Genomic DNA, 17,800 nt, shown 5'->3' on the forward strand with positions numbered 1-17,800 from the left:
GGTGAAGGCGAGCCTGTCTGTTCTGATCACACAGAAGAGCTATTGTAGCTCAGATTGCTGAAAAACTTAATGCAGGCCATGATAGAAAGGTATCAGAGCACACAGTGAATCGCAGTTTGCTGCGTATGGAGCCGTAGCCACAGATCAGTCAAAGTGCCCATGAAGGCCCCTGCTCACCGCCAGAAGGGCCACAGTTAGCCTGTGAGCATCAGAACTGGACCATGGAGCAATGGAAGAACGCTCTTAAAAATAAAGGTGCTTAAAAGGTTCTTCAGAGCGATGCCATAGAAGAACCATTTTTGGTTCCACAAAGAACCATTCAGTCAAAGGTTCTTTAAAGAACCATATCTTTCTTACCTTTTATAATCTGAAGAACCTTCTTTCTCTACAAAGAACCTTTTGTGAAACAGAAAGGTTCTTCAGATGTTAAAGGTTCTTTATGGAACCATTTAGACAAAAAGGTTCTTCTATGGCATCGTGAAGCACCTTTCTTTTTAAGAGTGAAGGTTGCCTGCTCTGATGATTCACAGTTTATTTTACATCAGGTGGATGGCTGGGTGTGCGTGCATCGTTTAAATGACAGCAGGCTGCACTATGAGAAGAAGGCAAGCCAGTGGAGGCGTTGTTATGCTCTAGTCCATGTTCTTCTGGGAAACCTTGGGTCCTGCATTCATGTGGATGTTACTTTGACACGTACCACCTACATAAAGATTGTTGCAGACCACGTACCTGTACACCCCTTCATAGCAATGATGTTCCCTGATGGCAGTGGCCACTTTCAGCAGGATAATGCATCTGCCACACTGCTAAAATTGTTCAGGAATGGTTTGAGGAACATGACAAAGAGTTCAATGTGTTGCCTTGGCCTCCAATTTCTTTAGATCTCACTCTGACTGAGCATCTAAGAGATGCGATCAGATCCTACCTCGCAACTTGCAGCACATGCTGCTTATGTTTTTGTGCCAGATAACACAGGACATGTCCAGAGGTCTTGTGGAGTCCATGCCTGACACTTCAGCATTAGGGGAACCTACACAATATACGGCAGGTGGTTTTAATGTTCAGTGTATAAGGCTTCTTTAAGGCCAAATAGTTGTTCAGATGACCCACCAACATCAATATGTAATTGCACTCCCCCAAATAAATGTATAATATAAATAAAACTGTTGGAAACCCTGCCACATTAAAAGCTGTATGTTCCTAGATTATCAACATGTGGTGCAATCATTATGTTCTGGAAAGAAAAACTGTATAATATTGCATACATGCTATTGTAGATAATAGACTTCAAAGGTTATTTGCAGGGGGCAACCGGTGCAAATGCCCAGCTCATTACTGTAGCATCACGATACACAGAGTATCATCCCATATACAGGGCATTAGATGTGTTCCCATTATTTAGCCGGATTAAAAGCTTCAGAGGTTCAAAGCCCAAGTTATGTGTTAAGCTGGAGTTCAGAGCCCCAGGGACACTTATCAAATCCCTTGCCCAGTGCTTGCTTTGCACAAGCAGAGATTATTGAACTCTTAAAGGCGGCAGTTTAGAGAGTGACCATTTTTCTGAGTAGAGAAGAGAGTTTACACACGAGATAGATCCGCTTCTAAAGGTATAGAGGTCAGTCCGCTGAGACCTGTGTTTTAAACGGAGCTTGTTGTTTCTTGTTCTGCTACTATCATTGGCTCTGAGCAGCAATTTACATTAGAGATGCTGGAGCTTATCAACTCATGGTTATTCCCTGAGGTATCAGTCCATCATTCATCCTACAAAGGTCCAAATCGAGTTCATCAGTGTCCACTCACTTTTTCAGTAGTATGGCTTCTGGAGCTATTTCCCCCATTCATTTTTTCTATAGACATTTCACAAGATTCTCCAATAAAGAGATGTAAGCCCTGAACCCAACCGACCAGCTCTGTATTGAATCAATAACCAATCTTCTTATGGGGGAGTAAAGCTGTATTTTTTTGCTATAATGTTTTGCCTTATATAAAAAAAAAAAAACACTATTGGGGATTTGTTTGTTTAATGTTTTTTTATTAATTATTGAGCCATTACATTAAATCCATGTTAAGAGGTTGTTGTTGTTTTGTTGTTGTTGTTGTTGTTGTTGTTGTTGTTGTTTTGTCTTCCCCAAATGACGGTGAACCCACTACAATTATTTATTTTCAGAGCTTGGAATTGGTTCGAATTTGGTGAGAACCATATTTAATAAATTCGTCCTTGTTTATGTAAAAAAACGTAACAACAAAATGGAATAGATCCACAAATTATAATGCCAGATATATTACTTCTTTATGTAGAGTACATTTTTCAGATATACGTCTTGTAAGATTTTTTCTTGCTGTTAGAGTCTTGGCATAGCTGCTCAGATTGGCAACCATCACCCAATGATGATAGAGATGAAAAAAACACACACAACCCTTTCTTTTCCATTTCCCACAATAACAGTAGTTTTGGGTGGTGTATAGTTTTTCATTATTGAGAATTTTATTTTATTTTTTTACATAACTTTCATTTTTTCAGTCAGTGATTTCGGCTCTTCAAACCATTTTGGCTAAAATTTTGGTTGCTGAAATTTCAGTGCATCACAAGTAAACAGGGCCGCTTTTTACATTTTGATTGATTTGTTTTACCCAACAAACTTTGAGCTTATTGTAGAGTGGATATTTCAAGATTGCATTGTCTTATGGAGATTTTGGAACCTGTTCTGGTCTCTAGTTGAATTGCCTTGTAGAATCATGGGAAAATAAACAGTTCTCAGAAGCAAGTGTTGAGTAGATAGAGACAGAACTTCATTTTGCAATGACAGCAACAATAGAGGACTACAAATTACTGCGCCATTAATGTGAAGTAACTGTTTCCTGAGCAATGATTGCGTATCAGTGCAGCCTGTTAAGAAAAACTACTGTCACTTCAGCTTGATAAAGGTGAGTTTGGTTCACAGCTGGAGAAGAGGAATGGTGCGTGTTTGTTATGCGTATGTGTGTGCCTTTCTAACCTGCGTGAGAGGATGGGGCAGGTAGTAGTGCTTGGAAACTAATTGAAATGAGAGGCGATGTGCAAGTCTCCTCCAACATCGCCAAGCCATTCGTCAGGGTGACATCACCGTACTCACACCACATCCATCTTCTAGAGCATCTCCCAGGCTTGCACCGCTCGCCGTGATTAATATCCATACCTCCCAACTGCACACCGTCACTCCCAGCGCATTCAAACACGAGCACACTGGGAGGCAGCGGGCAGCTTCCCCTGTAATCTTCTGTAGAGCTGGACAGCTGTGGTGTGGGCTGCTTTTCCATGCCTGCGCCACTGATGGAGGAAAGGGACTTGGCAAGGAAGAGTGGCGGTGTAGCGCTCCTTTATTGCCCATCCAGTAGGAGAATACGCTGGCTCTGCTGGTAGCTGAACGCTCGACAGCCCCGTAATGAGTTGGATGATGTTTTCACCTTCGACTCCAGACAAAGTGTTAGCAAAACACAAGACACGGGACAAGCAAAACCACAAGCCATGCCCACAGCAACCACCTGGCAGGAGTTCCAACCAAATCTGCACTGATAATTAAAGGAAGAGTTTATCTAATTTTAAAAATGGTCACCAGTACTCACCCTCATTTGGTAAAAAAAAAAAAACGTAAGATATACTCCAAAAACGTGCTTTTGACATGAGCTGAATGATATAAACAATGAGATGAAAGAGATGTAGCAGAGGGCAAGATCTAAGTAAATAAAATTGAAATTTTGGTCCTCACACACTTGGAAAATTAACTATTTCCCCACCAGCTTTTAAAATTAAATTAAATTAAATTAAATTAATAAATAAACAAATAAATAAATAAATAATAAATGCCACCGCCAGCATTTTTGATCATTTTCACAAAATGTTCATGACCCCCAGAACATTTTGTTGAATGAATATCTGAACATGCATTCTTTTTTTCTTTTTTTCATAACTTTCATTTTTGCTGTAACTAGTAAAGCAGAAGAGATAACCAGTTTTAACTGAGGTGGCTACAGCGACCTGTCACATTAAAAAACATCAAAACAATATTGATTGTTTGAATTTCACTCTAAAAATTAAAATAAATGCCAGCCACCACCAGCATTTTTGAATATCTGAACATGCATTCTTTTTTTAATATTATTTGAAAGTAGGTAAGTTAAAATTTAAAAAAAGCTACATTTTGAAAAAAAAAAAAAAAGATAAAATTAAAAGGGTAAGTCGAGATCAAATTCAGAATGATGATCAAAACATATATGTAGTAGATCGCGTCCATCAACAGCCCCATAGCTTCACAGTCCTAAACCACTTACTGGGTTGATATTTTTATGTGGAAACATTTGGCAGTTTTGATTTGTATGATGTTTGTTTGATGACTGTGTACAGTATGCATCTGCTTACATACAGTATGTGATCGCTTGTTTCTGTTTCTTCTTCGCCATGTTTTTGATCCAGGGATTCTTTCAGAAGATATGTAATGGCACCTCCTACTGTATGACAGTAAAAAAAAAAAAATGGAAAAAAAAATCCGAAAATGGCGGGGAAAGAGTTAAAGGTGGGGTAAGTGATTTCTGGTAGCCAATGTTGACATTTCAAATCACCAAAACAAACACGCCCCTACCCCAAAAGGGTCTTGCCCCTATTTTGATAGCTCCGCCCCACACATACGTACGCAACCCAGGCAACGATTAGTTCTGTGAAACAAAGCAAAATCAATGTTACACCGTGTCTACACCGTACGTGAGCGGTGCAACAAAATACTATAGAACCGCAGGCCTTCCCGCTCCTTGAGTTCTCTCCAGCGCTGGAAAGCTGATCCGATATTTACACGGGTCCTACTTCTTGCCTTATCGTAAGCCTTCTTTTGTTCCGCAGACGTTTTCCTCTTTTGTTTTTTATCCGCTATCTCTATCTTTCTGTCGTCACTTGGCTCGGCTAATGTCCATCCTGTGCACTGAGCGCTCTCTCCTCTGCATCATGAGTAGACACGCCCCTTACTGCTGATTGGCTACAAGTTTGTTTTGGTACTCGGCCCGACTCAGTTTTCTAAAGAGTTTTTGAAAAAATACATACCCCACCTTTAAGTTTTACAGAGTGCAGCAGTCAGGTTCAGTAAGTTAAAACTCTGTTCATTTTCTCCATAGGGTATTTTTTAATGATAACTTATAAGCCTTTAATGACAGCCTTGTTTTTTGTTGTTTGGATGGTACATGCTTTTTTGAAGCCATCTGTTCTCATTATTCAAACTTATTTTTAACAGCAGAATTTGTGGTAAAAAATTACGTCACCTATTATGCTGTACAGAACATTCCACCAGAGAGTCACAGCGAGCAAATCTCTCAAAAGTAGCTTGCAGGGAACTTCCACCTCATATGGCGTAAACACATCAGTCTTCCTATATCCTACCTATGACTACTATGTGCATATATTGCAATAAACCTAATGAATAGTTTGACAATCATACGGGTCAATAGTATAGTAGTATGACAATGCCATACAGGTTTGGAATAACATCGTGGTGAGTAAACGCTCTCATTGTTTTAATTTGCGAGCGAACTATTCCTTTGAGAACGAGCTGGAACCATACGATGACAGAAGAAAAAAGATGGTCTTATCAAAGCAGGCTGTCAGACCGAAAAGGAGCGGCACAACGGCATTTGGAGTTTTGCGTTGCTTTTCTTCAAACTTCTGAGCTAAAGATCCCACCCCCTCAAAGCCTCTCATTATCAGGAGATGAAATCGCAGCTTCCAACTGCGATCGGGGGCGAGCAGCACTTTGAAGATGCTCTGAAATGTGACCGTGTATGCCAGCTCCCTTAGACTGATTTGCTTTGATAACCCCCCCGTTTGATATATGCAACAGTTTCATACTCCTGTAGCTCTCAGGCTGTGGCTTACACTTAGTGTAAAAGCCTTTTGCTGTCTTTGAGATGCAGAGCGAGTCGCCCCCACCCTGACACACACACTTCCATTCAGTGCCATTCAATGCTGGATGTGATTGATTGGGAAGTGCTCCATGAGAGCAGGGCCGTTCAGTGCGCACCACTCTTTTGTCATTCACAGGGTTCCTGCCTGCCCAGAGAGAGAGCATGTCATGTAATCACATTAAGAGAAGTGCTGTCACAGGACAGGATGGCTAACAGCTGGCCCATAAGCACCCTGATTTACTTTACGCTGCTTACTGCATGCTCCTAAAGGCATTGGACTTTAGTGGAAGCAATCTGTTTTATCAGTCCCAAATTTCCCAGGTTGTTTATCCTTGCCTATCAACAATATGGGTTTTGGTTTGTAGCGTTCCACCACGGCACATAAATATGACAGGTTTTTGTGTCTTTGAGGTGAATGTGCTTAATACCTTAGAAACTGCATGTCCGTTGCAATCTCATCATCTGTTCATTTTGGCTGAACTGAACATCTAAATTCTAAAAATGTATTCCCTGCGCAGTTACACACACACACACACACATTGGTTGTTTCATCTAATAGTAAAGAGTTTCGACTGAGATTCTTCATGTCTAGAGCTCTTACTGTTATTAAGAGCTCAAAGATGGAAAGGCGGACTTGTCAGAGCTCATCTAAATTTAGGTATGACATTCCTCTAATGCTGTCCTATCATATATCTGCAGTCATTAATTCCAGGCCAGTCACTCAATCGCAAACCTCTCGTTGATGAATGATGTGATCATGTGATTTATAGGTCAATGATGTGGTGTTCGTTTTATTTTTCTAGATGTTAGTCATTTATTAAAAAATATATCACAATGCAGTACAAAGAGGCAGTGACTGGAATATGCCTCTTCTGGAATGAATATGTTAATAAGTCCAAAATGCCAAATGGATATATATGACTCACAGATATATTAATGTTCAACTTCTCCACATATACCAATGCTGCCGCCATCTTGAATCGGTCAACGAGAGCTGGTTAAATGGATGTCGAAGTTTCCTCAGTGTGCTTCAATTAATTGTAATTCCTCAGATAGTGTTTTGCTGAATGATTGCTGCCATATACATTTTATAATTAATGACCTGGTGAGCAGGCGGAAGACCACAGACCGGATTTGTGACAACTTGCATGTAATTTTGCATAATCTATTGTTATTATAATAGTAAGTATATGTAACGTGTAAGAAGAACACCTTAAAATAAAGTGTTACCCTCTATTTAAATGATATATTTAAAAAAAAATGCACATTTGAAAGAACTGTGTATTCAGGGTATAAGGAAAATATGGTTAAAATAATGTTATTATATTTCATTAGTTTTTACACGTCTTGGCATTATCATTAAAAGTCATCAAATTGCAAATTAAAAACATATAAAAACCAACATAAATAACCCATCAATTCAAAACAGGAAGACACAATAAAATGAATGATAATGAATTAATCAAATTCTAACAAAGTAGACTTCGGAATTGTGAGTATGTAAACCATCTCAGTAATTCAGAAAAAAAAAAAAAAGCCTCACCCCATATTTTCTCAGATGCCATTCATTGCATGCTGGAAGCACATCTATTTCACATAGAAACCTCTAGTTGTGGCCTCTTCTTTTCCACCCCTCCATCAGAAAGTGAGCAGAAATGGGATGTGAATGGGCCCCAGTGTTCAGAGAGCCTTAAAAACAGCTCTCTTGTTCTAGCCTCCCCCCAACTTCCCAGACTCATCACTGAAGCGCCAGCGAGTGTCTTTGAAGAGAGGACTGTACAGTGATACAAATGGCAATCCCACTCTTTCAGGGACGCACTCCCCGCCCCTGCCAAGCCCTTTTTCTTTTCAAATCACATATTTTCCGGAATTCAGTGGCCTGACAGGGACCGGCGTGAGGGGGAGGTTGAGGTCTGGGAAGAAGGAATTGCTTCCCTGCAGTGAGGGGTGGGGGAATCCAGAATCCTTAAGGGAAGCGAGAACACATTGCCTCTTTATGTTTTTTGAGGGTGGCCTTCCCTTTCCCTCATCATCCTCACCCCAGAGTCCCTCTGTTCAGCCCTGGGGAGAGAATGGAGGGGGTTTTGAGGCTGTCAAGGCTGTGATTGTTAGGTTGGGCAGGCGGGGATTGGAGACTGGCAGATAGTTCAGACACACAGACAGCCTTGTTAGCTGGCATCCACACTGAAGGAAAGAGAGGAAGACAGACTGGCTGATGTCAAACGCTACTACTCCATTGCATCATCCTCTTCCTCCCTTCCATATTGTCTTCCTCTGTTACTAACAAAGCCTCTATCTCAAGCTCAGTAACGAGTAATATGTATTTTGACTTCAGCTTCAGAACATTAGAGAGCTCACCAAAAAAATTAAAATACTGTCATCATTTACTCACTCTCAAGACTTTCATTGATCTTCGAGACAAAAATGAAGATTGCAATTTTTAATATTCTCTCATAAAATTTTCCATCCTTTGAAAGTACTGTATGTAATCAACATGCCAAATTTCAACAAGTAAAATGTTGTAAAAGAAATCCATATCAATTGAGCAGTTTAATCCAAGTCTTCTGGAGATGCAGTTGCTTTATATGATGAAGAGATTTAATTTCAATTTAAGGCTTTTATTCACATATAAAAATTATTCTTAAACTGCGGCATACCAAGTCCAACAGTACCCAGTTTTCCCATGGCAAACATTTTGAAAAGTCAGTTTGCAGTAAAATGTTATTATTTATAAATGTAGTGATGTATTGCGAAAAATTTGGTATGTGTCATCGCCCCCAGGCCCTGAGGGAGCCTGGGAAGTTTTGGGGTCTGCACCATCTAATGGCCATAAAAGAATTATGTGCTTATTAATTTATAATATTCTTATTATTTTTTTTTTGGATATTCTCCTTATATTCATCTGAGCATGCCAATAACCATACCAAATATGGCATTGTTTGCCTTACGACCTGGCTCTAGAAATTATCGGGGGTTTTTTTGTGTGTGTAATTCGAAGTGTGCTACACACAGGTGAGTGGGCCTGTACAAACCACCTGTAGTAACACACTCTCCTCTATGCGCACTAGACACTTTTCACACACACTGCTGTGTGTACATAATCCCACAAAATACTCAGTAATATATGTATGTTTACATGCTCATGCACTACAAATCATCTTGCACTGTTCCCCAGCCCACAGTCTCTTCCAGCTCCTACCATCAGGAAGACGGTACCGGAGCATCAGAGCCCGCTCCGCCAGACTGCTCAACAGCTTTTTCCCCCAGGCTGTGAGAGCCCTGAACTCAAATCACCCCGCCCTCCTCTGAAACCCCACACAAACCCCCTACCTCCTGAAACATGGACCATCTCACCTCCTCCATCCCCCAAACAAACTTTCTTTTTTTTGTGCAATTCGAAGTGTGCTACACACAGGTGAGTGGACCTGTACAAACCACCTGTAGTAACACACTCTCCTCTATGCGCACTAGACACTTTTCACACACACTGCTGTGTGTACATAATCCCACAAATTACTCAGTAATATATGTATGTTTACATGCTCATGCACTACAAATCATCTTGCACTGTTCCCCAGCCTGCTGCTTGACTTCCGATGTTTCTCTTTGCACATATACAGTATTTATGTGAAGCATTTATATAGTTTGTATTTTTTAGTTTATGTATAGGTAACCATTTTTATATAGTATATTTATAGTCAAAATCTGTTGTGTATAGGTTTATACTGTTTTACTACATTGTTGTATGTCTGTATTTTTGTAGCACCGTGGTTCTGTGAGGCACGATATCTCGTTCCACTGTATGTCCCCACATGTAGCGGAATGACAATAAATCTCAACTTGACTTGACTACAGTCCAAAGACAGAAGAAGAAGAAAGTGGCAGGACTAGGCAGCTTGTTGGTGCTATAGAACATCAAATCATAAAATTGGTTCTAACTACAGAACCATTGATCCGATTGACCTTAAAATTAATATACAGTGTCTTTGTCTGAGTTACCATCATTGTCCATGATGTGACAGTTGTTTATCTTGAGAAACATGGCCACTGTTCTGATGGCAACATGTCATGAAGGATCTTAGGCTGCATCTCTGCAATGCTTTGGCATATTGAGATTTTTTGACAGTGTCCTATCCATTTCATCACCAGAATAATACAGAATAATTAGACCGGTTTCCCTTCTACCTTTCATTGCAAAAACACTTGAACGATCACATTGCTAAAACTGCCTGGTCCTGCAGATTTGATTTATACAACATTAGGAGATCAGGCACTTTCTTTCAGAACATGCAACACAACTCCTTGTTCAAGCTCTTGTTCTACCGAGACTTGTCATTTGCACTTACATATTGTTGCTCTTTGGTTAGTTTTGATTGCTTTTATTGTCCTCCTTTTTAAGTCGCTTTGGATAAAAGCGTCTGCTAAATGACTAAATGTAACTGTAATGTAAATGTAAATAATGTGTTATTATTTTTGCAGATAGTGGGCTTGGCCCTGATAGATGCTACTTGCAGCTATATAATATTATTTTATTTATTTAGTTTTATGGGAAACAAGACAAACATACATTTGCCGTTTCTATAGTGCCATTCTAATATAGATTAGATGATTCTAAAAATGGTGAGCATGTGATGTTTTGAGCTCTTGAGAACACATGAAATGCGGAACCGAGTGGAATATTTTGATATTCCAAGCATGAGACTTTCTGATGAGCCGTCCAGGTGACAGGGTAGATGAACAGAGGGCGAAGCATAGGATGGACAGCAGCATGCAATCAGCCTGACGGCTTTAGTGATGAAAGAAGGTGAGGAAATCTCAGTGGGTTTGCTGTATATTTAATGTGGTCATGTTCCAGTGTCAGCTCCTGCCCAACTCCCACCAGCTCAATGTCATTTCATTGTTGCCGCATCGATCGATATCTGTGTGCGCGATTGAGCCAAAAAGTGTTTTACAATGGTGGAATGTGAACGTGCAGGATTGGCCTGAGACAGAGCTCTCACCCTCTTTCAGTCTGCTTTGTGAACAAGAGCTATTGTTAAAAGCACTATGTAGATAAAGCGAAAACTCTTATAGGAGTGTCTGTGTTTCATCATCTTTAGTGATGTTAAGTACTACTGATACTGGAAGTCACCTTATGAGCTTTTTTCTGCATAAAATTGCCTGTGGAAAGCATATTCTATTCCCAAAGGGATAATAATATTGTTATGTATTGCATTATCGTCAAATTAACAAGTACCATCACCTCTAGAGGCCATATATGATGCTGAAATTGTACAGATAGCAGATTACATTGCTTTGTGTACAATTCTGTGAGAGTCCTACACAACATAAACATAGTGAAGTGATGTAACAGGCAATAACAGATTGAAGCAAAAGCAAATATAATGGCTCGTCCAACCTCAGTATGACCTTTGTAAATTCTACTTCAGCCCTGTATAAAAGCCATGATGCATAAAAACCGTCTTTATATAATCTTAATTGCTTTCCAAAGAAAATATTTGCTACCACATTTCCAATTAAAATGCATCCACAAACCATGGAGAATATATTTTTAAATGTAGCCTGTGGGTTTGTTTGCTTCATCTTCTGTAATAGTTCTGGATCTTGTTTCCAACTTATCATGAACACCCCAATAATAAATAAATAATATTTTCAATATTATTATAATAAATAGAATAATTTTCAGTCCAAGTCATTCCTACTTGTTTTTAAGACCATTTGTTGTGTTTTTATGTAAGATGTATAACAAAATAAAATAAATTAATAATAATAACAATGAAACAAATGTAAAATTATTATTTTTTAAATTAAATTAAATTAATTAAAAACCATATTCATAATTATGTTATAAAGTATGCCAAAGACATGTCATTGTAATGGGATGTTGACAAAAAAAAAAAGAATGCAAGAGGTTTTACATGTGTGTTATTACTACATTACTATAATTTAATACAGAAAATTGCTGCTCTTTTACACATCTAGTTGTGTGCTTGGGTGAGGTCTCACATCTCACTTCCAGTAAATAATCGCATGTTTGGTTGTGCTCATTAACGAGCATTTGAGAAGCAAAATGCAGCGGTGTGTTTTGCATGAATATAAGTGAATTAACTCGCATTTGATTCGGCGTGCGGCTCTACGTCAATATAAAGTGACATAATGAAGTGCAGAATGTCTGCCAATGCCCTTGAGATGTTCAGGAAAGCTGCTCTCTTTAAACCTATTTCCTTTATCTGTGCACGCTCCTCTGTACAGGAAGCAGCCTTTCAAAAAAACATGCTTTATTTGATATGCTAATATATTACATGCTGTTTAATTGATTTGTTCCTGATGAAAGCACAATAAAAATGGATTTGGGGAACAAGATGGTGAACCTTCCTCCACCATACATGCAGAACCGTCCATGTAGGAACAGCACTCCCTTTACATTACAGTTGTTTGCTGATATACAGTAAAGAGCTGTTTAATCACTGTCCATTCAGTGTGCTAACATGCTAATGTTAAGCTGTGTCCAAAAATAAGGCAGCTGCCTCGCTTGCATTTTTGCATAAAGATACCTCCCAAGGAAATTCAATCCAAGCGAATGTTTTGTGAGTACAACACTTATTTCTTGGAGGAAATGGAATCATGCATTATGAATTCATGTATTTCTTTCAACTGCTTCATAAGATGGCACTTTTATTCTTTTCGCTAAGTCAAGAATACAACCAGGCAACTCAGCAGACTGGAGGTTCAAATATTGGATTCGGACAGGCTTCCTACTTTCTAGCTTTCAGCCACTGCTAGCAAATTGAGATTACATGCAATTGGTCTGTCAATATATTTGATATTACCCATCACTCATCGGTTCCTTAATTGTAGAGAGAAATTATCTTCGATTGTAATGCTCTTCTGCTTTATTTGATCACCATGTTGACCATTTGCCACGATCAATATAGCACATTCTATAAAATATGGCTTAATTTACATATGGTGTAGCACTACAGCACATTTTGTGCCTGCTTAAACTGAATTGCAGGTGGTTAGTGAATAAGATGCAGGGGTTTGCACCGAAATGCTGCATGCTAAAGTTGCACAGCTGTTTAGTGAATCCCCTCTTATCTCTCTCGCCCACTCTCCCCTTCTCTATTTCAGTCTCTCGTTTTCTCTCTCACATACGCACGAACACACAGTGCCACACATGTTAACACCAGCCCTGCAATTTGAGGCCTTCTCTCTAGAGATGTCAGGTTGTCAAAGCTAACCATCCAGTGTCGGAGTGAAGACAGGAAGCAATTCAGATAAAACATTTAACCTCTATGTATCAGAAAATGTATTTCCCTGTTAGCAGTGCTAATAATAGCTCTTCTGGGAGGCAACATGTAGATGAACACCGTTTCAGTCTTGTTTCTCTATTCCCTGCTAGGAAATCTGGTTCGAAATTCTGATTTAGCACAATAATGTGGTTGAGCAATACAGTGTTCTACGTTTGTTTTTATTATTTTGTAATGATGCATGGTTTTCTTGAGATGTCCTTCGAGAGCAGAACGCTATCATTTCTGCTATTTGTCTTTTTCTTTTTTTATTTCTTTATGATTATATTACAAATATTGGTCAATGCACTATCAATACAGTGTTCTACGTTTGCTTTTATTATTTTGTAATGATGCATGGTTTTCTTGAGATGTCCTTCGAGAGCAGAACGCTATCATTTCTGCTATTTGTCTTTTTCTTTTTTTATTTCTTTATGATTATATTAACATTTGTTCAAATTACAATGCAATTCAATGGAATGCAATGCAATGCAATGCAAAAAAGAAAATGTGAGTGGTTGTGTTTGCAAGGCATTGCTATGCACTTGCCAAGGTATATGGAGAAATTAAGTGCATTGCTGTGCAGTTTCTGAGCTTTTAAAGCCAAATCTCCCTTTCCATGATATTCTGGTTTCAAGATATGCCTTGAGTGTCTCATTCAAATTGAGTCTATGGAATTTTTTTCTCTCATTTTATCATCTACCAGGCAAAATGTCAGATTGCTCAAAGAATTTGCAGCACACCTCTCCTCAACGAGCTGCACAGTGTGAGGTATCGTCCATTGTCCACTGCAATGTCTAATGTCCATTGCAAAAACAATATGAGACCAATTAAGTTGAAATCTATGAGTTTGTTTGACGAGAGCCTTAAGAAGGATCCTCAGGTGCTACGGGTTCTCTTAACACTATGTGCCCTCGATCTGTTACAGGGTTCCTCAGCACAGGAGACCAGGCTGCTAAAGGAAATTATGGCCTTTTGGATCAGATCCAGGCTCTGCGCTGGATAAGCGAGAACATTGGCTATTTCGGCGGTGATTCCAACCGCATCACTGTTTTTGGATCAGGAATCGGTGCCTCTTGTGTGAGCCTTCTGACCCTGTCCCACCATTCTGAAGGTAAGAGAACATTTCATTCCACAGAAGAAAAAGAAAAGTCTTTGTCAAATTCAAATCCCCTTAATACTCAACTTTGCATAATTATCTTTGCGTCACAATGCAAAGGACTGAGAAAAAGTAATACCGTGTGTTAAATGCTTAAGCTCTTTCCATGGATAACTGTCAATTAACTGTTGAGTCATCAATTAGTTTGTAAGAAAGAATGAAAAATCCATTAACAGTAGTAAATTATTAATACATTTTTATATAAAATATAGTTATTTTCATAGATTGTTATAAATGATTAGTTTAAAAAGTATTTACATTCATAGATAACTATCACAATATAATTAACAACCACAAAAAATATAAAGAGTAAAATAAGGAATAGCAATATAACAGAATAACACATTATAAAGAACAACTATAACACTTCAATCCATATCATAAACATGTAAACTCGGTAAACCTGGTTACTTGTGCAGAAGGAAACAGATAGAGACATGTACGAGCAGTCAATTTACACAGAAATAACTGAATCCACTGGACTTACAAGAGTAACTAGAAGTTCCTCCACCAAAAAGCCCTTTTTTTATCTATTCTATTTGCAAACTGAGTCAAAATTACCTTGTAATCAACAGGTGCTGTCTAAAAATAATATCCTATGATTGTTATTAGTGGTTCCACACAACTGATATGAGCAAAAGTGTTGCCTTTACTTATTTATGGTTGACTAAACTGTTTAGCGTGTGTGCTATAAATTCATGGTGGACAATATAAATGAAAGACGTGTTGCAGATGTGTTGCTTTTCTGTTGACAACCTGTTTGAGATTTTGCATAAAACACCAAAGTGCTTTTAATTGATGTCAGCGATGATGGACGGTCAGCCAGCAATGAATTGCAAACAAAGTGTGTAAATTAACATGCAGAGATAGTTATGTATTTATGCAGCCATAAAGAGGCAGCAGTTTTTCACCGGACTTTCCAAGGTTACATTTATCATCTTGTACCATATCTTTGTGGCGGACGCTATATGTAAATCGAAAACAGATTCCCAAGTGACTTTTCTGAGATGTGAGACATAATTGTAGAAAAGTCAATTGGTTTTGTGGGTTTCCATGACATCCAAATTAACTGTTGAACTTGAATATGTTTAATCATAAAACAAATGTTCAGAATCATAAGACAAATGTCAACTGTAACTATCAACTCCTTTCCGATAAATATGTATATACCATGCAAGCAACACATATAGTGCATTATAAAGATAAACATTCTGTTTGTAGTGTTGTAAGACTTTAGAATGGAGCCGTGACATTGTACATGTTGAGATACAAGCAATTGATATTATCTGTCGGAGACTGTTGTAAAGGAAGCCACTGTAATTCTTTCACTCTTTTTTTTCTATATAGATTGAAAGTTGTGTCTGGCTTTCTCTATTAAGCAATCATTGAAGTTTCAGATAAGGTCTTAGGTTGTTTCTACACTTCGCTTCCTGCCATGAATAATTTTGCGTGTTTGTTTGCATTCTTCAGATTGCATCAGTGCGTCATTAATTGCTTTGATTTACTTTGGTTTTGGATAGATTTCCTTTACCATAAATGCATTTTCAATTCACATATTGCCAGGCTTCATGTAGCATGTTATTATACGGTCACATCAACTGCCTCATTCCTTTCTCAGTAAATTGGATATTACCAATGGTGATGTTTCCCCTGAATAGAAGTATATTCCCTACTTGGTTTGATGAGATAAAAAAGCAGCACTGGGGGGAGCTGGGTTTTACTGACAGCCTCTATAAACTATCAGGATCCTTGAAAATTGAAACGGGAATCCTGCTATTCCAAAAAGGGGTACTCGCCGCAAATGCTTCCAATATCAATCAGCTAGCTCTGCAATACTTCTCAAAGCTGTGATTTTAGCCATCACAGCAAGGGAAAGGAAAAGCATTACCAAATGGTAATCGGCGAGGCTTAGAGGAATGCAATAGTAAAGAATCCATTTACTCTTTAAAAAAAAAGTAGATGTCATCACAACTTGAAGATTGAGAAATACAGTTGCCTTGGTCATAGCTAAATAGTGCTTATTAGCACTACAAAGTACTACAGTTTAGACTAAGGCATGGGAGACAAGTGAAGAAACATGTTCAACAAAGTGCTTGTGTGCCATTAGTGAGAAAGATATCCAGGTGGTTAAAAATGCAATCATGTACACTCTGGAGATGATGTTGGAAGGGTTTCAACTTATTTTCGGTTGATAACCTTGTAAGTAAATGTCCGTAACAGAATGTTCTTTTTAACTTATTTGTGGTTGATAACATGATAAGCTAATCTATGTAAAGGTGTTTTAATCTACAAATCATTGTATGTAATTTTATGGAACATCTTAGCAACGCTCACAGTTCACCCAAAGGAAAAATACAATTTCTTGGCAAGGTATGTGTGCTCTCTGAATGTTGATTGTTCTGCTAATTGGCAAAAGATACAATTGCCCTTTGAGTAATGCAAAGAACATCTTCTGATGAAACGGATTTCAAGCACCGTCCAGCTATTGGACAGGGCAAATCTGAAGCTGAAATCCCACTGCAGGTGAATCCCACCCACAGTGCAAGAGCCATTCACATTTCCCCTGACCCTGATCCCCGGGAAAACACAATTACCTGAATCCCATCATCTGAAATACCAAAGGCTCGGATCAAAAAACACTTCAGCTCCATCCTCGCAGTGCAGTGCAGTGTGTGAGATTGAGTGTGTTGCTTGCTTGGCAAGTGTGTGTATTTGTGGTGGTGTTAATGAGGCCACTGTGACCTGTCTCCTCCTTGCAGTCTGGCTCGTCATCTTATGGGGCCTGCTGCTCCCACATGGAGCTCGCCCTGTCTGGGCGTGTGGCAGGCCAGGAAAGAGGGTTTCATCTATCAGCCCACTCCACCGCAGGAGTTAGCCTGCCCGCCAGGCCCCCGCTGTGGGATGGATTGCAGATGCATCCCACTGTCCTCCTCATCATCAAGTTTAAGGGCAATCATCTGTCTTGCTTCTTAGATGGAAATTACATAAAGGGAGAGAACATAGGTGGTTCGCTGTCATTTATGTATATAGAGATTTTGTGATATACGGCTTGAATGTGATCACATGATCTTCCATCCATCTGTAAGCATTCCCATAATGTGATTTGCACAAGTGGGAGATTGTTTCTTGATCAGCATCCTTTATTGGTCCTGGAACAACATTAAACTGTCATTGCCCTCTGATCTTCTGGTAGGTTTAGGGCAGGGTGACCGGTCTTGCTCCTGGAAGGCCACCTTCCTGCAGAGTTTAGCTCAGCCTCTAACTCTAATTAAACACACTTGAACCAGCTAATTATGGTCTTCAGGATTACTCAAAACTTCAAAGCTAGAATTTTGCGTACGCACAAAAGTTTTCAGATTTTTGAAACCATGCGTACACCAGACCTTGCGCAAAAATCCCTTCATAAATCCCAGTCAGGGGAAGATTGTGC

General features: G+C 39.0%; 1 protein-coding gene across 1 annotated transcript in view; it reads left to right on the top strand.

Moving 5' to 3' along the window:
- LOC107748936 (neuroligin-3) overlaps positions 1-17,800 on the top strand; it is a 137,047-nt gene that overhangs the window by 49,491 nt on the left and 69,756 nt on the right. The window contains exon 5 of the mRNA XM_016563952.1: positions 14,140-14,325. Coding sequence (XP_016419438.1) covers positions 14,140-14,325 — 186 coding nt within the window. The remainder of the gene's footprint in view (positions 1-14,139; positions 14,326-17,800) is intronic.

Source organism: Sinocyclocheilus rhinocerous, unplaced genomic scaffold (assembly GCF_001515625.1).
Source record: "Sinocyclocheilus rhinocerous isolate Xijiao unplaced genomic scaffold, SAMN03320098_v1.1 scaffold440, whole genome shotgun sequence".
NCBI classification, from domain to species: Eukaryota; Metazoa; Chordata; class Actinopteri; order Cypriniformes; family Cyprinidae; genus Sinocyclocheilus; species Sinocyclocheilus rhinocerous.